Source organism: Myxocyprinus asiaticus, chromosome 43, assembly GCF_019703515.2.
Source record: "Myxocyprinus asiaticus isolate MX2 ecotype Aquarium Trade chromosome 43, UBuf_Myxa_2, whole genome shotgun sequence".
Lineage (NCBI taxonomy): Eukaryota > Metazoa > Chordata > Actinopteri > Cypriniformes > Catostomidae > Myxocyprinus > Myxocyprinus asiaticus.
Genome location: NC_059386.1, coordinates 10614847 through 10640259, shown reverse-complemented (window position 1 = coordinate 10640259; position 25413 = coordinate 10614847). Strand labels below are relative to the sequence as shown.

Genomic DNA, 25413 nt, shown 5'->3' with positions numbered 1-25413 from the left:
AAGTTAAAAGGTGATTAAAAATGGGGAGACTTAAAAGAAATGTTGACTAGTTACAATACATATACATAAATCCTCAAATTTTAATGTGAGATGTTGTATTAAAAAGTTGCTGCTATTTACTGTTATTAACTACCCAAATATTTAAATTAAAACCGGCACAACTATGAACTTAAAAACTAAACCATGGCAAATTGGCAAATACACATTACAGTACATGTATGAAAGTTTAACTTGTTTTCTGTTAATTACCCATAATTGCCTCTAGATGAGCCCTCTGAGATGAGTCCCAGTACTCCAGTCCCAGACGAGGACAGTGTGGTGTTCAGTAAACTGACTTATTTGGGCTGTGCGTCAGTGAACGCCCCTCGCAGTGAGGTGGAGGCACTGCGTATGGTCAGCATACTGCGTAGCCAGTGCCAGATGCCCCTGGACATCACCCTCTCTGTGCCTGGAGTCTCTGAGGGCACCGTCAGGTATGCTGGGAAGCAGGGATAGAGTGGGAGGGATGGAGTGGAAGAAAGACAGTGATGAGTATGTTTACAACGGCATACTGTCATTGTACTACTACTAGTAGTAATGCAGTATGCACTATGTATACATGTTCTAAGTATGCAGGTTGTCTGTGCCCAAATGACCTACTGCTTTTGCCAAAATGCAGTATACAGCCAGAAAGACTATGTTCAGAATACTACAAATACTTCTTTAATAGTAAGTGCATTTTTTCACAGTAAACATTTCAAACAGTAGTATTCTGCATTGTTATCACATTACCTCACTACTTTTGTCAAATGTGGCTTCCGTTTATCATCTTGGAAGTTAAAATGAATATTTACATTTTTAATCCAATTTTGTGTAAAAATGTTATAATAATAGGCAGTCTGATCAAATACTGAGTCATGAAAGAGATGTTAAAAATCAAGGCTGATAAAACTTTTCATGGAAAAGGAAGTCATGTGCATTGCTTATTTGGATACAATATCCCACACAGTAAACTCTGTTGAATACTGTAAATGAATGTTGGTAAATGTAGTAGGTCATCAGGGTATTCTACAGTGGCAAGAAAAAGTATGTGAACCCTTGGAATTACCTGTATTTATGTATACATTTGTCTTAAAATCTGGTTTGATCTTCATCTAAGTTACATTAATGAATGCACAAATTATTGTATTGTTCTTGTACATAATGAATACATCATTCAAATATTCACAGTATGTGTTGGAAAAAGTATGTAAACACCTTGGCTAATGGCGTCAACAAAAGCTAATTAGAGTCAGGAGTTGGCAAACCTGGTATCCAATTAATGAAATTAGATTGGAAGTGTGGATTAGAGCTACTTTGGCTTATAAAAAGCACTCAAGAACTTTGAATTTGATATTCACAAGATGTCACACTTGGGGAAAGGCAGGACCCAAATGCAGAGGTAAAGCTCACAAGTCTTTAATGAAACAGTCTACACAAAAGTGCTACAGCGCCAGCTCGGTCGAGCTCAATAATGAAGCCACTGGGGTGAGGATAGTGTGTTCGCCAGTGTGTGTGCTATGGAGGTCCAGATCAATCCATTGAAGCATGGTGTTGTGCGAAGCAGAGCCCAGAACTAGTCTCCCGACATGTGGGCAGAAACCAAGGAATCCTCCTCAAGCGCAATCACCAGGCAACGGCGATCTGATGTGCAAACACCACTCGGAGACAAAGCAACCAACAGAACGGAACTTCACACTAAACTGGAGAACAACATTAAGGTACAGCAAACAATAAACCAGCAAACATATAGGGAACACACAAACTCACTGAGTTTGCTATTCACAAGATGTCTCACTTGGGAAAGGCAGGACCCAAACGCAGAGGTAAAGCTCACAAGTCTTTAATGAAACAATCTACACAAAAGTGCTACAGCGCCAGCTCGGTCGAGGTCAATAAGGAAGCCACTGGGGTGAGTATAGTGTGTTCACCAGTGTGTGTGCTGTGGAGGTCCGGAACAATCCGTTGAAGCGTGGTGTTGTGCGAAGCAGAGCCCCGAACTAGTCTCCCGACACGAGGGCAGAAACCAAGGAATCCTCCTCGAGCACGATCACCAGGCAACGGCGATCTGATGGGCAAACGCCACTCGGAGACAAAGCAACCAACAGAACAGAACTTCACACTAAACAGGAGAACAACATTAAGGTACAGCAAACAATAAACCAGCAAACATACAGGGAACACACAAGGGATAAAGTAGGGCGTGCAATCAGAGGAAGACAAGTGGAGTGTGTGAGAAACCCATAACCGTAATCGGCGCATCCCTGATAGCGATCAGCGTTCCCATGGAAATGCTAATTACGCTCACCGACTCCACCTGTGAAACACGAGGGAGAGAGAAAAACAAACAACAGAATGAACCGGAAAACGCCGGAGCCATGACACAAGAAGCATCTGCTGACGTGGACCATGCCTTGAAAAAAGGAGATCTCAGAAGACCTATTGATCAAGAACTGTTGCTTTGCATAAAGCTGGAAAGGGTTACAAAGTTATCTCGAAGAGCTTATGTATTCATCTGTCCATAGTTAGACAAATTGGACATAAATGGAGACGATTCAATTCTGTAGCTACTCTCCCTAGAAGTGGCTGTCCAGCCAAGATGACTCAAAGGGCACATCGCAGAATGCTGAATGAGGTACAAGTGAACCATAGAGTGACAGCTAAAGACTTGAAGGAATCATTGGAGCTGGTTAACATCTCTGTTCATGAGACTACTATATGGAAAACATTAAACATGCATGGTGTCCATGGCAGGACACCACGAAGGAAGACGTTGCTTTCCAACAAAAACATTGCTGTACGCTTGAAGTTTGCCAAAGAGCACATTGACTCTCCACAACGCTACCGGGAAAATATTTTGTGGACTGATGAAACTAAGGTTGAATATTTTGGGAAGAACGTGCAGCACTATGTATGGTGTAAAAAGGGCACCGCATACCAATATTTACATTTACATTTACATTTATGCGTATGGCAGACGCTTTTATCCAAAGCGACTTACAGTGCACTTATTACAGGGACAGCCCCCCTGGAGCAACCTGGAGTTAAGTGCCTTGCTCAAGGACACAATGGTGATGGCTGTGGGGATTGAACCAGCAACCTGGTACCAGATATGTGCTTTAACCCACTACGCCGCCACCACTCCAATATGAAATCATCATCCCAACGGTGAAGTACAGTGGAGGGTGCATCGTGATTTTGGTCTGCTTTGGCGCCTGGACCTAAGAATGTGGCTGAGTTGAAGCAGTTCTGTAAGGGAGAATGGTCCAAAATTCTTTCTGAACTTTGTGCAGGTCTAATCCGCAGCTACTGGAAATGCTTGGTTGAGGTTATTGCTGCTAAAAGAGGATCGACCAGTTATAAAATCCAAGGGTTCACATACTTTTTCCACAGCACTGTGAATGTTTAATGGTATGTGTTCAATAAAGACATGATAGATTTTAATTGTTTGTGTGTTGTTAGCTTAAGCACATTGTGTTTGCCTATACTTGTGAGACCACGTTTTATGACCAATTAATGCAGAAAACCAGCTAATTCCATACTTTTTCTTGCCACTGTATATGAACTGTATTCAGTTCTGTAATCTGTATTTAGATTATACTGCAGCAATAGTAAGAGTAGTATGGTAGTATGCTGTTCCGAAAAGTTTTATTGATAACAATCTTTGATGTACTTGATGATGCATTGTATGCCTAGACTCTTTTAAGCGCTACATTTTTACAGAACATTTGACAAAAATGCTAAAATTAGAGACTTTATTTCCATGATTTTAAAACAGTTGTTGATGCATGCTGCATGAATGTTTCACAAACTATTTTTAAATGTACCATGCAGTGCCTGTCAGTGCTGATCTATATTGTGAATGTCCCATCAGGTTACTGGATCCTCAGAGCAGCACTGAGATTGCCAACTACCCCATATATAAGATCCTCTTCTGTGTTCGCGGCCATGACGGGTCGCCAGAGAGCGACTGCTTCGCCTTCACTGAGAGCCACTACAATGCTGAGATCTTCCGTATCCACGTCTTCCGCTGTGAGATCCACGAGGCGGTGAGACAAACACGTTCACTCTTTTAGACATTTTGGTGTTATAATCTGAAATACACATGGTAAAAATGCATGACAGAGAAAAATATTAGGTAAAATAGTCCATTTATAGTTATGTTGAACTATTTTCAACGGTATCTTTCAAAAGTGTGTTATAAAGAATATTTTGTAGTAATATATATATATATATATATATATATATATATATATATATATATATATATATATAAAAACACACAGTATGTGTGTATATATATATATATATATATATATATATATATATATATATATATTTTACTACATAATATTCTTTATAACATACTTTAATAATATATATAACGTAGTATATATATATATATATATATATATATATATATATATAATATTATTATTAAATATTTCTCTCGACCCACTGAGCTCGTCATAATTGTTACATCCCGTCTAGGGGTAAGGACGCAACATAAACGAGATGCCACAAGTAAGATTAAACAAAACTCCCATATTTAATGGATGAAACATTTCTCTTCTCTTTGTAAGAGTAAAGCAAAGGCTTCAGAAATGAGTGTTGCCAAAATAACAAACAAAACTGATTCTAACTCCCCAGTTGAAAATGGACTTCCCTAATAAAAAATAAATAAATAAAAATAAAATACATAATTCTTCCCTACCTCCCTAACTATTCCAGAAACAAGGAAAAACTCAACACACAATAAAAGAAACAGGCCCCCATTTCCTATGGCTTCCTCTTTAAGATCAATCACATATTGACTTTGGAGAAAACAATCACTCACTTCAATAAATTAGACATTGGCATTCACTACCACATGTTAACAATGAGGAGAAACACTAAAGAGTACAAAAGGCCACCACGGCCTTGGGAGCAAGCCATGTCTGATCAACAATGTCCCCTTAAATTGGCAGACCTCTCCACATCCATCAATCCCCAGGACTAGGTGATCAGCACACATATTAACAGCGCCACCTGCCGCACAATACATCAAAGGATGTAACGTAATGCATTTGGGATTGCTTTACCCATGCACGTGTGACGCTGCCTTAGATTGTGGACAAAACAAGGTATTTTATAATCAGTGCTGGGTAGAAACAGATTACATGCAATCTGGATTATGTAATCAGATTACAAAAAAATGGTTGCTGTCTAGGTAGGCAGCTCATTAGATTTTGGAACAGAACTATTGATTAAGGAATTAGTGTAATGAAATGGTAGGGGTATGATCTTGGATTGTTTTTCTGTCATCAATTCTCTGTATTATCATGGAGAAAGAGCATGCTATTGCTAATAGTATTACTGCACTTTTAGGGTTTACCCAGGAGAGGGAGCACTTGTTGTTTTTAGTTTAAATATGATATTAAGCATGCTTGCACATTGGAAGATCAATCTTTTTGCTTCTATTTCTGTGTTACGAGGCCTCAGCTGTAAACTTCAGTTTGGCTTGACATGCCCAAACAACAACCCAGTCCTCCTTATACACACACCACAGCCATGTGCTCAAATGCAAATCTGTGAGCGTTTTATAATATCCTCTGTAATGATTTTATGTGTCCTAAATTAGTTCTTAAGCAATTTTAATTTGTGATACGTGTATTTGTGTTATAGTTAATTTCAGGTTGAAGGGGGAATTAATTTTTAAGATATGAAATAAAAATGGACCCTATTTACTTTTATAATATACGTTCCTGGTTTTAGTTTGAACTGTTCATCAGTGCACATCATTCAAATGAAAAAAAGTTGTCTTTTAAAATTTTCTTCAAAATGTGATCACTGCTTCTGAAATGACATTGCTTTTCGGCTGATGTCACCTAGGCTCTGTAGACTATTGGTTAATGTCTCATGTTGACCATTGTTAACTGATGTTTTATTGTTGACTTGAATCTCAAAAGTGAATCTTTGTGTGTTAAGTAAAACATTAAGTCAAGCCCACACTACAAGTTTGAAGCTCATCGCCCTACGGCCAGGTATTAGTTTTTTTACATTTTTTAGATCGGACTGTCAAAGGTTAAACTCTTGTTTTAACATATTGGTTGATTGACAGTTGAACAGGCGACACTTCGCTGCTTTTTGAAGTTTGAACGGATTCAAATGATTAAGCGTTTACACAATGAGCACAATATTGTCATGCACATTTTTGACCACTTTCAACCACATCTGAATGGGGTTGGACAAATCTCAAAACATTTTGGACTCTGTTTACACTTGTCTTTAGCTGGAACATATTAATACCAGTTGTAAATGGGGCCAAAATGTCCTGTTGCTCGTCACTTGTCACAGTCATGTCTGACAGTAGATAGATGGAAGAAGAGAAGAGGACCAAGGACAGAACCTTGTGGGACACCTTGTGAAAGAGGGGCACAGAGGGATTTATGTTGACCTTTGGATATTAAATACAGTCTGTCACACAGTTATGATTCAAACCAGGAAAGAGCAGTGCCGGATATGCCAATATATGAAAGCCTGGTGAGAAGTGTGGAGTTTGCATTGGTGTTACAGTGGTTCTCAACCAGGGGGCTGGGGCCCACTAGTGTAGTTCAGCAAATCCTTTCAACTTTGTTTTTATTCAAGAACATACATTTCTTGAAACTTCTGGAATCACAAAATTTAGCACAATTATTTATTTTAATCAACTGACACTCCACGTTTTAGTAACTAATATTTTTTTTTTGAAAATGAACAGTATGCCATCATTACTGGGGGTGTGAATCTTTGGGTTGAAAGCTAATTGATTTGTTTCCTGATTCCTAGGTTTTTTATTTGATTCAAAAGTGTTTTTTTCTGCAAATTTAGAATGATTCAATTCGATTCGATATACAGTTAAATTATAATCGATTAATGATTTGATTTTGTATTTGTTTCAGTGCATTTATAGTATTCTTTTAATACTTCACCTAATGTGTCTTAAGCGAGAAAAAGAAAGACAAACTACCTAAGATTGTTTATTGCACCAAAAGTAACTTGAAAGAAAACACATTAAATACTTGTACATATAGGCTACTTGGAATACAGCAAAGAGTGCAATATTTTAGAGCTGAGCATATCTAGAAAAGTATTCCATATTCCATGTTTCACTATAAAATGTCAGTGATTTTTAATATTTTATTAATTTACATGACTTTTCCAGGCTTATAAATCACTATCGTCGGGCATGTCTCCTACATGTAACTAAGTTAAAGGTGCTGTAAGTGATTTTAGCCATTCTACTTCCACGAGACTGAGCCGTTGGATTAGCCACACCCCCTCTTTCCAAAACCCCGCACTCCAAAGATACCAAATGAGCTTTATTGAGACTGACATCATTCAGAAACGGTTGCTAAAAACAACAGCAGCAGCAAAATAGCGCCCTCAACTGACAACTGTTATGAACAACATGGCTTAAAAATGGCAGTAAGTCTCAATAATTCGCTGCAACTACACTATGAGAACGTGCAAAATGATTGACAGGTCGAAAGTGTTATTGTCCGTGGTTCACAGACACATTTTTGTTTGCTGTTTACAGAGTCTACAGCTGTCACAGAGACAGGTGAGATATCTTACATCATTTATTTTAGTAATATCTCTGAGGGAGTAGGAACATTTTTTGCATACCTTTCCATGAAAAAATCGCTTACAGCACCTTTAATAATTATATTTTCTAAAATATTGTATACGATTATTGACCAACACTAACGATCCTCGATTCAAAAATTATATTTCAGGATCAGTGCGGATTAGTAATCGATGCATCGAGAAAACAAGTGAATCATTACACCCCTAATCATTACAGCAGAGGTACTAGAGGAAATAATTGTGAACATTTACTTGTACAATGGGGGCCCTTGGTGTCAAAATGGTTGAGAAACACTTATTTAGGAAACTTAGGAGAGCTGTTTCTGTTCAGATGTAGTGTTTGGTTGGCTTTAGTGGAATTCAGACCCCTACTCTGTGACCAGCAATGACACATCAGGCTTTATGCAGTTGTATCTCTATCATTATATGTGCTGATGAAGGTGTAGATAACCTGAGACCAGACCAACTGTGAGTCAGTGTAATACAGCCTCTGTCACTGGACACTGTTTTGACTCCAATCACTTAGTGTGTGTGTGTGTGTGTGTGTTTGTGTTTCTCCCTTTGTAGGTCAGCCGAATACTCTACAGCTTTGCCACAGCCTTCCGACGATCAGCCATTAAAGCGCCACTTGCTGCCAAGACTCTGCCCCTCACACCAGACAGTGATGTTTTCACCTTCACCGTCAGTCTGGAGATCAAAGAGGATGATGGGAAGGGCACATTTAGGTGACCCTCTGTGACTTTTCTTCTCTCACTCCATTCAAGTTTATTTTAGTCTTCCAAAGGCTGAGTTGTCTTCAACAGCATAATTCAATTAGGTGTTATTTTATGATATTCAGCCTTGGGAAGTCATCTGCCCCGTTTTGATTAAGGAAATGATAAAAATAGAAAAAAATCCCCCACCTCCGTCTCTTTCTCTTCATCAGCAGTGTTGACGCATACTTCCTCTAATTTATCATCCTTTGAATCTTCGCCTCATTCCTCCGCCCTACACACAGATTTTCACTGTACTGCAGTGGGGAAAACTCACTTGAAAAGGAACATTTCCTTTGTTGATTGACTGTAGACAGTAAAAGCACTGTGCAGTGTAATATGTATTCAGGAATAGTTGACTGATAAGTACTGACCTTTCCAACTCACGATCATCACATACCTTAGAGGGGGAAATTTTATGCACATCTTGGGGGGTGGTGGTATTGGTTAAAGGAATAGTAATAGAAAATTCTGTCATGATTTACTGTACCTCATGGCGTTCTTAAACTTTATGACTTGTTTTTTTTCTCTGAAACACAAAAGGAGATATTTTAAAGAATGCAGCAATCACTGATTTCAATACAACAGCAGTCAGTCTAAAGCCCTAAGTATACTTCGGTTTGATGCGAACGCTTAGCCTTTCAAAGTATACTTCATTTGACTGTGCGTGCAAACACAGACGGTTGGCACATGTGCGCTACGGCTGCTAAGAGAGGTTGGACTGTTTATCTTCAGGAGTTTAGACCCAGAAAGGTTATAGTCGTTCAGACTCATGTTATACAAATGCAGCTATCTCCTGACCTACTCACACATGCGTTCTTGAAGGGCACATCCACTGTTGTTGTTTCCACATTCGTCTCCAGTTGTTTAGTGGCAATTACATCTTCTTCTAGCGCTTCTTCATGAAAACAGTGGCTCAACTGTGAGTGTTGCCACCTTGTGGACCCACTAATTAGTGCAAATAATTCCAGGCGCATGCGCATACTTTGCGTTTAGAGTGTTTAAAAAACACCCAAAAGTGTTAGAAAATGAGTCCATGTGACATGTTTGTCATATTCTGAGTCAGCTGAAGGCATACGGCCATTTTATATTACAAATTTGAGTTTTATTCACTCTCAAAATAAATCATTGCATCAACTCATGTATACAGAGCCCAAATTTAATATGGCAAAATGCCAATAAAATCAAACAGGTTCTTAATGTTTGATGATATCATAATGATGTTTGGTCACAAGATGTGCATGAACCAATAAGGTTTGAGTAGTCACATTTTATAACTCTTTTGGGTGCTTATTTATGCTTTAAAGTGAGTCCCTATCAACTGCGAGAAAGTACAGGTGTGTTTGTAACAACAAGAGGAAATAATTAAATAATGACTGAATTTTTATTTTTTACATAAAATATTCCTTTGAAGCTCTTGGCTGTAGCTGTCCAAACAACAACAAAAAATGCTCAGTATGATACACGTATTGACACCAAACTTGAAGCATTATTTCTGTTCATGGTAACAGATAGGATGGGGTGAAATTAATTGAATTAAATTTTAAAAATGAAATTAAAAAGAGAGTTTAATTTTTGATATACTTGGTAGACCACTTTGTGTGGTAGACCATCATACACAATGTAAATCTAAATTAGCTTTAGACCCGAATTTTGTAATTCCTAAAATGGAATCTTTTTTTTTTTTTTAACCGTATGTTTTTTTTGTTTGTTTTTTTTTTTTACTTTATTTGTTTTCTAGGGAAAAGGGTGCATGGTCAGCTCTAGGTTAGTGCTAACCAGGTGAATTGTTGGGTTAGTTACATAAAAAAATTACGGTTTTCTTCTCAAATTGTTACCAGATTACTGATTTTACTGATTACTTCATCGAAAAAGTAATTACGTTACTTATTATTTTTTAAGTTACTTTCTTAAATACTTTTAACTTAATAGTTTTTGTTTTTCTGCTAATCGAATTTTAAAAATAATGTCTATATTTTCTCCCTGTTCATTGTTGGATCATATATTCATGTTTTAAATGTATTCTTCATAAATAATATTATTTAAAAGTAATTAAATGAATGGAATGTCAGTAACTGTAATCTGATTACAATAATTGTAAAATGTTACACTACTTTTTGTGTAAAAAAAGTAATTAGATTACAGTAATATATAATGTTGTAATCAGATTACACCCAACATTGATTAGGAATTATAAACCAACTCAAAAAGTAAAACATTCAGGCAAAATATGATAATTAGAATTTGGGGGGAAAATGTGCTTAAGTCACAATAAAAATAATGTCACAATGCAAAAAAAAGAATGGTCCTAAAAATAGGCTTAAATTTGTTTTTAACAGAAAATATAATTCCTCATTTTTTTCTTTTCATTTAGGGGTGAAATATGACTTGGACAAGTTTTGTGAAATTCACCCAACCAAAACTCTCTCTCTGTATCCAACAGTGCTGTGTCAAAGGATAAGGACAGGCAGAGCTTTAAACTGCGGCCAGGCATGGACAAGAAGATAGTGATCTATATCCAACAGACGTCCAACAAAGAGCTGGCCGTCGAGAGGTATGTTCTCTCTGCAGTGACGCAGGGTTTCTCCACCGAGAGGACAGCCTTATCCAGAACAGCCCCCTGTTTCCAATAACAACAAATAATTCATTTATTAATGATAAACAAGTGCTAAATTATGTCTCCTCAAAGCTCAAGTGTTCTTCTCAGGCCATGAGAAAATGGAGGATAGTTTTTCATTTATTGTGACTGATGTTGTGTTGTACCGAAGGGTTTTGTGTATTCTCAGGCTTTGCAACCACAAATGGGCATGTGAATATGCAGTTTTGCAGTTCATATGTGTAGTTCCTCTGGGTTTCAGTTTAAGTTAAAAGAATATTTCACCCAAAAATAATTTTGTTCCTAACCCGCGAACATGACTTTGTCTAAAAATACGTTAGACAGAATGTTAGCCTCGGTCACCATTCACTTTCATTGATTTTTCCATACAATAAAAGTGAATGGTGACTGAGACAAACATTTCTTCCATGAAGAAAAATATGTCATTTACTAACCTTTATTTTGTTCCAAACCATAAAGTTAGTAAATTACATCATATTTTTTATTATTGGGTGAACTATCCCTTTAAGAATGTGTGTTTGTGTGTTGCAGGTGTTTTGGTCTGCTCTTGAGCCCAGGGAAGAATGTAAAGAACAGTGATATGCACCTGCTCGACCTGGTAGGTGGTGTAAGACGTTACTCCATTAACTTCTAGTTTGGGAATAACTACACTCATCTGGATGGAGACCATGACCAGTCAGTCCATGATCTGTTACTAGTGCCCCTGTCTTACCTTGGCTACTTTGGCTGCTTCGTCCACTAAATGAAATTTGTAAGTCTGATCGCTTTGAAAAGTAATAACACACATCTTCTCAACAAGCAACATGATTTGAGGTGTCATTGACGTCCGTAGCACAAAAGGTGCAGGACGAGTTAGGTTTACAGATGTGTTGAAATTCTGAACTCTAAATGAACAGTGCTTTTTAAGGAGAGGTGTGCTATACTTTTCTAAACAATTGGACGAGCAATTATAAATAATGAAAAAAATGAATGGAAGGATGAATTGAAGAGACATTTGAAATAGACATTTTTAGTTGCATAGCGTGAGATTTGGTTGCACATGCGAGTGGTTTACTTGCATTATAGAGGGTTGTCACATAGAGTGAAAGATCGATGTTGGGATTTAAGAATCGATATCGTTCAAACTTAGACCCACCCAGTAGCGGTGGATCTGAAAATTGATATTTTTACCCAGGCCTAATAAGAATTGCATCTCTAATTTCTAAATAATTCTTCCTCAAATGTACTAAAAGAATCTTTACTGGAAGCGTTAAGGAACTGGGATCGTTAAGAGGAATCGAAACGGGAATCGTAAAATTTCTTATGATTCCCATCCCTAATGGTCAAGACGGAAGTTTGGTTATATACAGTCTTAATTGCTCCTTCCAAATACACCAGATGTCTTTTTTCTGAATTTTCCTGAACCTAAATATAAAACCTGAATTGTACTATCTGAAATTTTGTAACCAGAATCGGTGTATTTAAAATCTGAAAGTGGAATTTTAGGATCTGAATTCGTTTCACATTTTCACGTCTGATGTATTTCAAGTTCAAAATGGTTCAATTTCAAGTTAACATAATTAATTTCGAAGTCCTAAAATACAAATTCAAGTCCTAGTGGCGCAAATATCATTCCATACAGTACACAGTTTCATAATGAAAAGCTTAAGTAACATTTAAGGTCCTCCATTCTGGTAAAAACAATAACAAAAACTTTACGGCCAAATCAGAGTAAGCAAGACATCATACATAATCTATCATCAGGGTCAGGCAAGGATAAATGTGGAAGAGACAAGCTTTAAAGAGGTCATGATGTGAGGATTCACATTTCCCTTGATCTTTTGACATTTAAGTGGTCACTGTGTTATAAAAACATACTATAAGTTTCAGAACTCAAAACTTCCTCCTTGCTGCAAAAAGAGTATTTGTTGAAACCAAGCTGCCAAAACAACTCGTTCTCTACTTCCTCCACATTGTGATGTCACACTGTGGTAGACATTTGCATCTGACCGCCTCCACAACAACACATCAATTCCTACTTTAATGAGCAGTGAGATGGCAAAAAGACAGCAGGTTTACTTTCATGTCTTCAAGGAGTAGCAGCAACAAAACCAAGCGTTTCTGACAGAGGGTCAGAATGAGGGTAGAAAATGATCATGTTTTACAGATATATTACTGTTTACTAATATGATAAGTGAAGTTCGAGGAACATTAAAATAATAATAAAAAAGGCATGTCATTACCCCTTTAACAAGATGCCCAAACATTGATCCGATTGGGACATCAAACTCTTCAGGACAGAATGTTGGAGGTGACACATGTCCTGTGGCTTCTAAACAGAATTGCAATTGCAATTAACAGAGTTCTAGAACATCTTTTTCATTGGCCACACAGTCCCATGTGGTAATGTTTTCATCCATCCTGTTAGTTCTGCAGACAATGCCAACCAATCAGCTGTCTGGATTTTGCCCGGGATGACTCCCAGTTGTTTAATTCACCATGAGTGAATCACATTGGGTTTATAGCCACAAATTAAATTTCTATGAAGCCAAGAAGATTATGTCTGACTTTTACTCTTTCTGTTAATTCCCTCGGCTCTCCTCAACTGACCTCTGCCCTTCTTTGCTTGTCTGTTAGGAATCAATGGGCAAGAGTTCAGATGGGAAGTCTTACATCATCACAGGGAGCTGGAATCCCAACACTCCTCAGTTTCAGGCTGTGAACGAGGAGACACCCAAAGGTACAGACACATATGCATGCTCGGTTTGTAGTAGGTAACTAGATTAGACACACTTCGTTGGAATACAGGACATTCATAGGTACCGTAATAATGGCCGTCAGACATAAACTTACATATATGACCATGCTTTGATGATCTGCATTAGGGCTTTTTTCAGTTAGGTGCACTTCTCACTTCTCTTTTTCAAATAAAAAATAAATAAATTCTAAAATGTGTGATGGTGTTGAGAACAGTATTGGGCACAGTGATTTTTTTTTTTTCTTTCTATAAAAAAAGACAAATTGTACACAAATACCAAATAAATTGAAAATGTGATTTTTAGATTCTTATTCTTTTTTTTCTAATTGTAGCATTTTTTTTTAAGTACATTTATTATAGACGGGGGAGTTAAAATATTGGGTGGGGGACAAAATAGAGAAATTCTATAATCATAAAAAAAGATAAAATCTAGTGTTGAGCCTCAGCAAACTTCCAAGGGGGCCGCAAAGTTCCTCAAAATAATTTGATGTAATATTTATAATCTAACTTAATAAAAATGCTAAAAAAAAAAACCCCACTAAAAATGAAAATGTATGCCAGATAAAAACACATTCTTTAGTGTAGTTCAGGAAATCCTTTCAACTTTGTTTTTATTGAAGAACATACATTTCTTGAAACCCATTTCTTGAATCAAAATGTAGCACAATTATTTATTTTAATCAATTGACACTCCAAGTTTCAAGTACTGTAATATTTTTTTTGTTTTTTGAAAAACAGCTTTGTCATCATTACTGGGGGTATGAATCTTTGGGTTGACAGCGAATCGATTAGATTCACGATTCAAGGATTTTTATTCGATTCAAAGGCGTTTTTTTGCAAATTCAGAACGATTCAATTTGATTAACCATTTGATTTTGTATTTGTTTCAGTGCATTTATAATATTCACCTAATATGTCTTAAGCAAGAAAAACAAAGACAAACTACTTAAGATTGTTTATGATTGTTATGATTGTTTAAGATTGCACCAAAAGTAACTTGAAAGAAAACACATTAAAGAAACGTCCCTTTTTCAGGACACTGTATTTTAAAGATAATTTTGTAAAAATCCAAATAACTTCACAGATCTTTATTGTAAAGGGTTTAAACAATGTTTTCCATGCTTGTTCAATGAACCATAAACAATTAATGAACATGCACCTGTGGAACGGTTATTAAGACACTAACAGCTTACAGACAGTAGGCAATTAAGGTCACAGTTATAAAAACTTAGGACACTAAAGAGACCTTTCTACTGACTCTGAAAAACACCAAAAGAAAGATGCCCAGGGTCCCTGCTCATCTGTGTGAACGTGCCTTAGGCATGCTGCATGGAGGCATGAGGACTGCAGATGTGGCCAGGGCAATAAATTGCAATGTCCGTACTGTGAGACACCTAAGACAGTGCTAGAGGGAGACAGGAAGGACAGCTGCTCATCCTCACAGTGGCAGACCACGTGTAACAACACCTGCACAGGATCGGTACATCCGAATATCACACCTGCGGGACAGGTAGAGGATGGCAACAACAACTGCCCGAGTTACACCAGGAATGCACAATCCCTCCATCAGTGTCCGCAATAGGCTGAGAGAGGCTGGACTGAGGGCTTGTGGGCCTGTTGTAAGGCAGGTCCTTACCAGACATCACCGGCAACAATGTCGCCTATGGGCACAAAACCACCTTCGCTGGACCAGACAGGACTGGCAAAAAGTGCTCTTCACTGACGAGTCGCAGTTTTGTCTCACCAGGGGTGATGGTCGGACACGCGTTTATCGTCGAACAAATGTGCGTTACACCGAGGCCTGTACTCTGGAACGGGATCGATTTGGAGGTGGAGGGTCATGGTCTGGGGCGGTGTGTCACAGCATCATCAGACTGAGCTTGTTGTCATTACAGGCAATCTCAATGCTGTGCGTTACAGGGAAGACATCCTCCTCCCTCATGTGGTACCCTTCCTGCAGGCTCATCCTGACATGACCGTCCAGCATGACAATGCCACCAGCCATACTGCTCATTCTGTGCATGATTTCCTGCAAGACAGGAATGTCAGTGTTCTGCCATGGCCAACGAAGAGTCCGGATCTCAATCCCATTGAGCACGTCTGGGACCTGTTGGATCGGAGGGTGAGGGCTAGGGCCATTCCCCCCAGAAATGTCCGGGAACTTGCAGGTGCCTTGGTGGAAGAGTGGGGTAACATCTCACAGCAAGAACTGGCAAATCTGGTGCAGTCCATGAGGAGGAGATGCACTGCAGTACTTAATGCAGCTGGTGGCCACACCAGATACTGACCTTTGTTCAGGGACACATTATTCCATTTCCGTTGGTCACATGTCTCTGAAACTTGTTCAATTTATGCCTTAGTTGTTGAATCTTTTTATGTTCATACAAATATTTACACGTTAAGTTTGCTGAAAATAAAAGCAGTTGAAAGGGAGAGGACGTCTCTTTTTTGGCTGAGTTTACTTGTACGTACAGACTACTTGGAATACAACAAAGAGTGCAATGTGCCAATAAAATATTTTAGAGCTGAGCATAACTAGTATTTCATATTTCATTAAAAAAATCAATGATTTTTAAGATTTGATTAATTTATTAATTAGATCTACATGTAACTAAGTTAATAATTATATTATCTAAATTATTGTATACTGTTTTGCTTAATTAGGATTCATTCGGTTTTTAGCTGTTTATTATTAACACTAACACTAACGATCCTCCATTAAAAAAATCATATTTCAAGATCAATGCATATGAGTCGGTAGGATTAGTAATCGATGCATCGAGAAAACAAGTACCAAAGGAAATATCTTTGAACATTGTCTTGTACAATGGGGGCCCTTGGTGTCAAAAAGGTTGAGAAACACTGCCCTATTTGAAGAATCTCCCATATAATATCTGCTGCTTTTTGTCTGTATTTTGTCTGACACAGATAAGTTCATGTACATGACAACGGCAGTGGATCTGGTGATCACTGAGGTGGAGGAGCCTGTGAGGTTCCTGCTGGAGACGCGGGTTCGAGTGTGCTCCCCCAACGACAGGCTCTTTTGGCCCTTCAGTAAACGCAGTTACACTGAGACCTTCTATCTCAAACTCAGACCCGTGAGTGCAGACTAGAATGAATTGATATCTTCTTCTGTACAAGTACAAGAGAATCTCTCAGTAAATTAAAAGGAAAGATCCTGTTAATGGCGATTATCACAGCTCAGCAGGCCTATAATACCTAGAAAGAGCTTTCATGGCTGGCATACGCAGCCATCTACTGTAGGTAGGAAGCTCACTAGGATTTAAGACACAACCAAGGTATGAAATTGTGCATAATTGGTTGAGGTGTTTGCATCACTCCAGTCACTGATTCAAGGAAGAACTGGGTTTTTGCAACTATATATATATTCTTTGAGAGAGGTATGTGAATTTGTCATTTCTCTGGTGTCAGATGGAGAACAAGGAGCGGAAGAGTAATTCAGACACGCTTTATGAAGTGGTGAGTTTAGAGAGTGAGACGGAGAGAGAAAGGATGAAGACCACGGCTAGCCCCGGCATTCTGCCCTTTGGATCTCACAGCTCTATTGTGCCCTCGCCACCAGAGGATGATGAGGAGGAAGGTCAGCGGTCCACACCACACACATGAACGGTCATTCACAGTCACTGTGTGGTAGCCGGAGTTGTTCATTAAGATTCTCACAAATCTTGTTATTAGTGTTCGCTAATGATTGCTTTTTGCAAGTTTTGCTCAGACAAGTTCCACTCACATTTTCCTAAGTAATTGTAACAATCTAGTCATTTATTATTGTTACTTTGTCACCCGAGGCTCACGTGTGGTAATTTTGTGTTTTTGCCGAGTTTTTACTGAACCTTTACTACTAAGAACTAGAGGTAGGCCGATATATCGGTAGAGGTGAAAACAACAATCACTGACACCTTGTGGGAGTTTGTTGTATCTAAATCTTTAATTATTGACAATATCCATATTTTTATTTTCTAGTAAAAGTCCAGCGTTATGCACTAAATCTAAAACTCAATAGACTGCATTTGGAATTTTGTTCATTTTGACTCGTGTAGCCTCTATGTCTGTGCTCGTCTTAGTTAGGAAAGACTAAAAATGTTTTTAACATTCTATAAACCTATTTTCAAAACGGTTGGCCAAGTAATCTGTTATCGGCCTTCTTTACCACCTTAGTTATCGGTATCGGCAAAGTCCACTATAGGTTGACCTCTACTTAGAACATCCTTTTCTCTCTTAATTCCTCTCTCTGTTTCTCTAGATAATGATGAGCCCTTACTTAGCGGCTCTGGAGACGTGTCTAAGGAATGCGGTGAAAAAATTCTGGAAACTTGGGGCGATTTGTTATCCAAATGGTGAGTGCTTTACAACAATATATAGTGCTAATATAAAGTTACATGCGGTATGGCCTTTAGTTCTCTAGTGCATGAGCAGCAGGAACCAGGCTTATAGTGACCATATGTCAACCCCTTTCTTTGAGCAGCATGTGAACCAAATGGGCCATCCAGGAAAAAACCGAGAGCCTCACTTTAATAGCATGTATTAAAATGAGTTTGAGCTATTATAACTGTCATAAGTAGAAAGTTACTTCACATAGTTACATTCTAAAGCAGTGATACTCAACCTTAGCTAGTTCAATAGCCAAGTTGAAGATTTTTTGATTTGTATTTTTATTATTTTACTTTTTTGGCCCTCTGAACGAACCCTGAATGTTGGCTGCTTGATTTCATGTTGTCGATTAAATTTTTTCATGAGACTGTTGATTTAGCATGTTAATTCAGTGTGATGAATTATATTAAAAATAAAACTTTAAAAGAATTAACGTAATTTATCATGCTCCCTGACAGCGCATAATTAGGATGTTTCCTACCAACTGAGGATTACCATTATATTTATACTCTGATTATTACATATTGAATTATCTTCATTTGGGGACCTTTCTCAGCAAATATTGATGCAATTAATTTTTTCATTAGTCGCAGCTCTCATTTAATTAATTAGGTTAAAAATGTGAATTTTTATTTAACCCTTTAAGCTTGGATGAGCAGGCCCGCGAGAAAAAAATATAATTGTCAAAATATGAATAACTACAATCTTGACCAACACAAAATAGGTATCGATTGATAGTATAGAAGTTCTACTTTCCAATGCATGCAGCCATTATGATCAAAACTGAACAGGTGCTTTGACATCTGCAGACAAATCAGAAGTGTTCCGTTTTGATAATTTATTAAAAAATTGCACTGTACATATTATTGCAATCAGTAAAAACATCAAACTCATCAAATAGCCACGTGTCATACATATATTGTTGGAAAGCTCTCAAAGAGTAGAATACAACCAGCCCATTTGTTTTATTCACAGACAAAAATATAGCGATGTTACATATGGCACCAGGAGATGGGGCCAAGTAAAAGACACTGACTCAAATGGCACAGAATGAAACTCATTCTGTGAAATCTCATCATAAAAACCTTTAGTCATTGCATGTGTAATTCGTTTTTATGTACAATTATTATGTTTTATTTGTTTGGAGATGTTTTTGGACACTATGATAAATTATTTTTGTAATGCCATAACTTTTGATTGCTTTGTCGTATCAACACAAAATTTTTCTCAGTTACAGTTGACATGATTGGGGAAAAAAGCTGTTTTTCAGAGCCACTTTTTTTACACCCAGATATATATAATGTAAAATAAGAAAAAAAAAAAAAGTACATTTTTGGCTCATGTTTTTTTGTGTGATTTTCAGCAGTTTCTTAGGCTGAGAGTCTCAAAATGTATCATGATCTATATCATAAAATTTCACAAGTTTTCTTTACAATGATATCAAACACTTGAACCTCCTTGTTTTTTTAATGTCGAGTTATAAGCCTTTAATTTTGGGTATGCCAATGAAACAGGAAATCTTTAAAAACACCCTTGGAGGAGTCACGTGACGCCATGCAAGGTTCGGACGTGTGAACGGTGAGCTCCGCGCACTTTGCTAGTTTTCACATTATTAATGTAATAAACTGGTGAGATTCGATACACTCTGTTCCATAACTGTTCTAGGAGGACAATATGTCAAAGAATTAAAAATCCTCGGGTTCTGGAGACATTAAAAGACACTTACGTGCTCAAGCTGATACCCCTGAAAGGCCCTGAGCCCGGCAGTCGATTTGGTCAGAGAAATGAGGGAAATTTGGCGAGAAATGTTGAACATGTCGGCAATGCTGATGAAGGTGGTTGCTGACTTGGAAGATCTTGCTGTAATACGTCAATCGATTACTGCCATGGAGACAAAGTTCTTTGAAGTGGTTACAAGAGTGGGGGATGTTGAGAAACAGATCGATTATCTGGAGTCATCGGAAATGGAATTATCTGCTAATCTGCTAGTGACCAAGGTGAATTTGGAGCATGTCTAAGAGAAATTGGAGGACATGGAGAACTGTAGCTGGCGGAATAACGTCCGAATCGTCGGAATTCCTGAAGCCGAAGAGGGTCAGGATATGGTGAAATTCCTGCACGGGCTCTTTCCGAATCTGCTTGACATAACAGGCCTCAAGCTGGAAATCGAGCGAGCTCAAAGGGTTCCAGCTCGGCGATCCGCTGAGGGTGACAGGCCCCGATCAATTCTGGCCAAATTTCTGAGATCATCCGATAAAGATCTTGTGTTACGTGAGGAGAGGAGGCATGGAAGGCTTTTTTGGAAGAACCACAGCAATTTCTTGTTCCCAGACTTTGCAAATTCGATGAGAGAAATGTGATCGATTCAAGAAATGCAAGAAACTTGCTTTTGCAAGGTCACTTTTGCACTGATGTTCCCGGCCAAATTGAGAATAGATGCTAGGGATGGCCGTAAAACATTCACATGTCCCCAGCAAGCGATGTCCTTCATAAAGTCAATGGAGTGAGAAAGTTATTTTGTGGTACTCACATTGTAGCTGAATGGACCGACTCACTGAACATTCACTTGACTGTTTGAGGGACCTGAGCACCTTTTTTGTTTCTTTTTGTGCTGGTTCTGCCTAGCGGCTGGAGTTTGTTTTGTGGAGTAACACTCCTTCGGGACTGTTTTGTGGATGAATTTGCATGTTCTTTGTGCTAATGCCTCCTATTGGCTGGAGTTTGTGTTATGGAGTATTTCTTGCAAGACACTGGAGTGATTAGGACATTTGTTGCACTCATGTAGCAGCCGAATCGACCGGCTCATTGAACATTCGTTTGACTGTCCGAGGAACTGAGCACCTTTTTTTTTGTGTGTGTGTGTGTGTGCTGGTTCCGCCTAGCGGCTGGAGTTAGTTTTGTGGAATAACACACCTTCGGGACAGTTATGTGGATGAATCTACATGTTCTTTGTGTTTATTCCACCTATTGGCTGGAGTTTGTTTTATAGATTATCTTTTGTTGTGTAACTCTGTCTCACAAATTTGCATAGAAACACCGGACTTGAGCAAGATGGCAAAGTTGTCGCGGGGGCTCTCGTAGGTGTGACTGTTTGAGTTTGGAGGGATGGACGCCAGTTGGCGCTGTTGTGCATAGGGTTAATGCGCATGTTTTTCTTTTTTCTGTTTGTTTGGTTCTGGGGGAAGTTTGGGGTTTGATTGTTGCACTAATGTTGGAATGTGTGGTCTTGATAATTTTGTTTTTGTCACACAATCAATTTTTTCTCATATGTCAAAATGTCAAATGTTAATATGAGTGGATTGTCTCCACATGGAATGAGAATGGGTTGGGGCACCCCATAAAAAGAAGGAAGGTTATTTCTCTTCTTTAGCATAAGAAATATGATATAGTGTTTCTTCAAGAAACCCATCTTTCCCCGCACGAAGCTGAAAAATTTGGGAAGATATGGGGTGGACATGTTTTTTTAGTGCTGGCTCAAGTAAGAGCAGGGGAGTCATTACACTGATAAGCATCTACAATTCAAATGTCTCAAACAGATTAAAGATAAATTAGGAAGAGTCATTATTGGGGGCCTGGGTAGTTCAGCATGCAAATTCGCTGACTACCACCCCTGGAGTCGCAAGTTAGAATCCAGGGCGTGCTGAGTGACTCCAGCCAGGTCTCCCAAGCAACCAAATTGGCCCGGTTGCTAGGGTGGGTAGATTCACTTTGGGTTAACCTGCTCGTGGTCACTATAATGTGGTTCTCACTCTCAGTGGGGCACGTGGTGATTTGTGCGTGGATGCGACGGAGAACAGTGTGAAGCCTCCACATGCGCTATGTCTCCGCAGTAATGCGCTCAACAAGCCATGTGATAAGATGCATGGATTGACGGTCTCAGACGCAGAGGCAACTGAGATTCGTCCTCCACCACCCGGATTGAGGCGAGTCACTATGTCACCACAAGTACTTAGAGCGCATTGGAAATTGGGCATTCCAAATTGGGGAGAAAAAGGGGAGAAAAGAAAAAGGAAGAGCCATTATTGTTTTAGCAGAAATTCACGGGCAAATTCTTATTTTGGCTAATATTTACACACCTGACGTTGATGATCGGGACTTTTTTATAGATCTTGAAGGGATGTTGCAAGCCGCTGGCATGCCGTCATGATATAATACTGGGAGGAGATTTGAATCTTTTGATGGACTCAGTCTTTGATCATAGTGAAGCAAAAGTGTGCAAGCCCCCTAGAGCAACATTGACGCTTCACAAGATGTGTGAAAATCTTGGTCTTACAGATATTTGGAGACTTTTGAACCCATCGGGTAGGGACTATACATTTTTTTCAAAAGTCTAAGATTTATTCTAGAATAGATTTTTTTTTTTTTTTATATATTTAAGTCCCTCATTTCATCTGTTGTTGATTACTCAATTGGAAACATTTTAGTCTCAGATCATGCCCTGGTGAGTTTAGAGGTGTTGCCACATATGGAGAAAAGGAAATCATATAGTTGGCGCTTTAATGTATCCCTTTTGCAAAATCCTGAATACCAACAAATGTAAAAGGCTGAAATCAATGTTTATATGGAGACCAACTGGTCCTCAGTATCCTCTGTGGGCGTGACTTGGGAGGCACTTAAGGCGGTTCTTAGGGGCCGGATCATACAGTACGCCTCATTCACCAAAAAATCCAAAGCACGAGAACTTGTGGAGTTGGAAGGGAATAATAAAGTGCAGAATGTCATCTGACGGCCTCAGAGAATTGACCCGATTGAAATACAGATATAATACTATTTTGTCACGGAAGGTGGAGTTTTGGCTATTCAGGTCAAGACAGTCCTACTTTGAGTTGGGGGACAAGGGAGGAAAACTTCTGGCTAGATATATAAAATAGAGAGAGTCTTTTTCTACCATTCCGTCAGTGAAATCTGCTGGTGGTGAAATATTTACCTCAGCCACTGATATTAATAATGCTTTTAAAGAATTCTATCTTGATCTCTATAGTTCCAGGTCTTTGTCTACTGATGAGGATATTAGAAACTTTGTGGAACCATTAGAACTTCCTAAACTGACGGCTGAGCAGAAAAATTCTCTTGATTCTGAGATAGTCTTGGAGGAGCTTGGCGAGGTAATTAAGGCCTTGCCTACAGACAAGGCTCCGGGGCCAGAAGGTTTTGCCGCTGAGTTTTGTAGATCTTATGCTACAGAATTGGCTCCACTTTTGCTAGAAGTTTATACGGAATCATTAAAGAATGGAAAACTTCTGCAAGCCCGGATCAGTCTATATCTTAAAAAGGACAAAGATCCAAGCGAATGTAAGAGTTACCGTCCAATTTCACTGATCCAGCAAGATATTGTCAAAAATTTTGGCTAACCGATTAAGTAAAGTTATGCCATCTCTTTTACATATAGATCAGGTGGGGTTTATTCGGGGCCATAGCTCTTCTGATAACATTAGGCATTTCATCAGTATCATGAGGTCAGTGGCGAATGATCAGATTTCCGGTCGCTGCCATCTCACTTGATGCTGAAAAGGCATTTGATATGGTAGAATGGGATTATCTTTTTAAGATTTTGGAAACGTACGGGTTTGGGAATACTTTTATTGGTTGGATAAAGTTACTTTATAGATACCTGGTAGCAGCGGTACAAACAAATGGATTAATTTCAGATTATTTTACTTTGAATAGGGGCACCCGGCAGGGTTGCCCCCTTTTCCCGTTATTGTTCTGTCTTGCCCTGGAACCATTAGCAGCCACGATAAGAAAGGAGGATGATTTTCCAGGGGTGGTGGCAGGAGGTGTGGCGCATAAGCTTTTGCTTTACGCAGATGATATTTTGTTATTTGTCTCCGACCCTACTAGATCTATGCCTTGCCTCCACAGAATTATTAATTCCTCAGGATACAGAGTTAATTGGTCTAAATCCGAAGCTTTGTCTCTGACAGCGTACTGCCCGGTAACAGTTTTTCAGCTGGGCACCTTCCAGTGGCCCAAACAGGGCGTTAAGTATTTGGCTATTTTATTCCCAGCAAATTTGTCTGATTTAGTTAGAGTTAATTTTGACCCTTTAATAAAAAGGTTTTTGAGCGATGTGGGCAGGTGGGCTTCATTACATTTATTAAATGTCCAGAGTGTTTAATTCGGACATTTATTTAAGTGTTGCCTCGAGCATATGGCTGAACCCAAAATTATGTATTAATGAGTACCCTTTCTGCTGGTCAGAGTGGATTGTGTGGGAGGTTAATACACTCGGTGACCTATATGAGAGTGGAGTGTTGAGATCCTTTGAAAATTTGGTTCAACATTTTGGGATTCCCAGATCTCAGTTCTTTAGGTATTTACAGCTGCGCCACCTGCTCTGTACTATTTTTGGGAGTAGCATACACCCCCCCCTAATTACTGCTTTTGGAAAAGGTCATGAGGCATCAATGTATTGCTCCCTGCTAATTCAGAGTCTGGGGGACAGAGCTTAACTTCTATCAAGAGATTATGGGAGAAAGATTTAAACTTGGTATTTCAGGAGGGAGTGTGGGATAGGATTCTAAAAAATGTCAAGTCTGTATCTAGAGATGCAAGGGTGCGCCTTATGCAATTCAGGATTTTACATAGATTCTATTGGACCCCCTCTAGATTGTATAGGCTTGGTCTTAAAGACATACCCACCTGCTGGCGATGCCAAACAGAAGATGGAGACACAACCCATGTTTTTTGGTGGTTGAGATCCAAGAATTTTGGTCGAAGGTTCAGAGATTTTTTTGTGTGACGTATTGGGCACTAAAATTTCATTTTGCCCCAGACTCTGTATTTTAGGTGATGGGGTGGTCATAAATATAAGGGATAAACACATAAAAAATTGGGTCCTAACCAGTGTTATGATCGGCAGACAAATTGTTTTAAGGGGATGGAATTGTTTTAAGCTGGAGCGCCATCATTTCAAGAGTGGTGCACAGAGATGGGGAGGGTGGTGGCTTTCGAGGAAGTGTCATGTAGAAGGCTGGAGATCTGGGATTCGTTTGATGGGAAATGGGGCAGATATTTGGTGCTTTTGGAGGGCTCTCGGGGAGGGGCAGTGGAGAGAGAAGCATAGTTTTAAATGTGTGTGATTATTATATATATTTTTTGTGTGTGTGTATACTTACATTTGACCACAGGGATGTTTGTTGAGGGTCAGGGTGTGTTTGGGTATTGGGGAGGGGTAATAGTGGGGGTTAAATGTTGATTCTGTGTATATATGTTTTGCTTTTCTTCGTTATCTGTATGAATCAATAAAAAAATTTAATCAGAAAAAAAAAACACCCTTGGAGCTTAAAATG

At 38.7% G+C, this 25413-nt stretch overlaps 1 protein-coding gene across 3 annotated transcripts in view; it reads left to right on the top strand.

Moving 5' to 3' along the window:
• LOC127433458 (rab GTPase-activating protein 1-like) overlaps window positions 1–25413 on the top strand; it is a 146739-nt gene that overhangs the window by 31091 nt on the left and 90235 nt on the right. For all 3 annotated transcript variants that reach the window (XM_051685390.1, XM_051685389.1, XM_051685391.1), the window contains 9 exons: window positions 266–473; window positions 3893–4067; window positions 8194–8351; window positions 10822–10932; window positions 11527–11593; window positions 13612–13714; window positions 16661–16830; window positions 17165–17333; window positions 17994–18087. In XM_051685390.1, coding sequence (XP_051541350.1) covers window positions 266–473; window positions 3893–4067; window positions 8194–8351; window positions 10822–10932; window positions 11527–11593; window positions 13612–13714; window positions 16661–16830; window positions 17165–17333; window positions 17994–18087 — 1255 coding nt within the window. The remainder of the gene's footprint in view (window positions 1–265; window positions 474–3892; window positions 4068–8193; window positions 8352–10821; window positions 10933–11526; window positions 11594–13611; window positions 13715–16660; window positions 16831–17164; window positions 17334–17993; window positions 18088–25413) is intronic.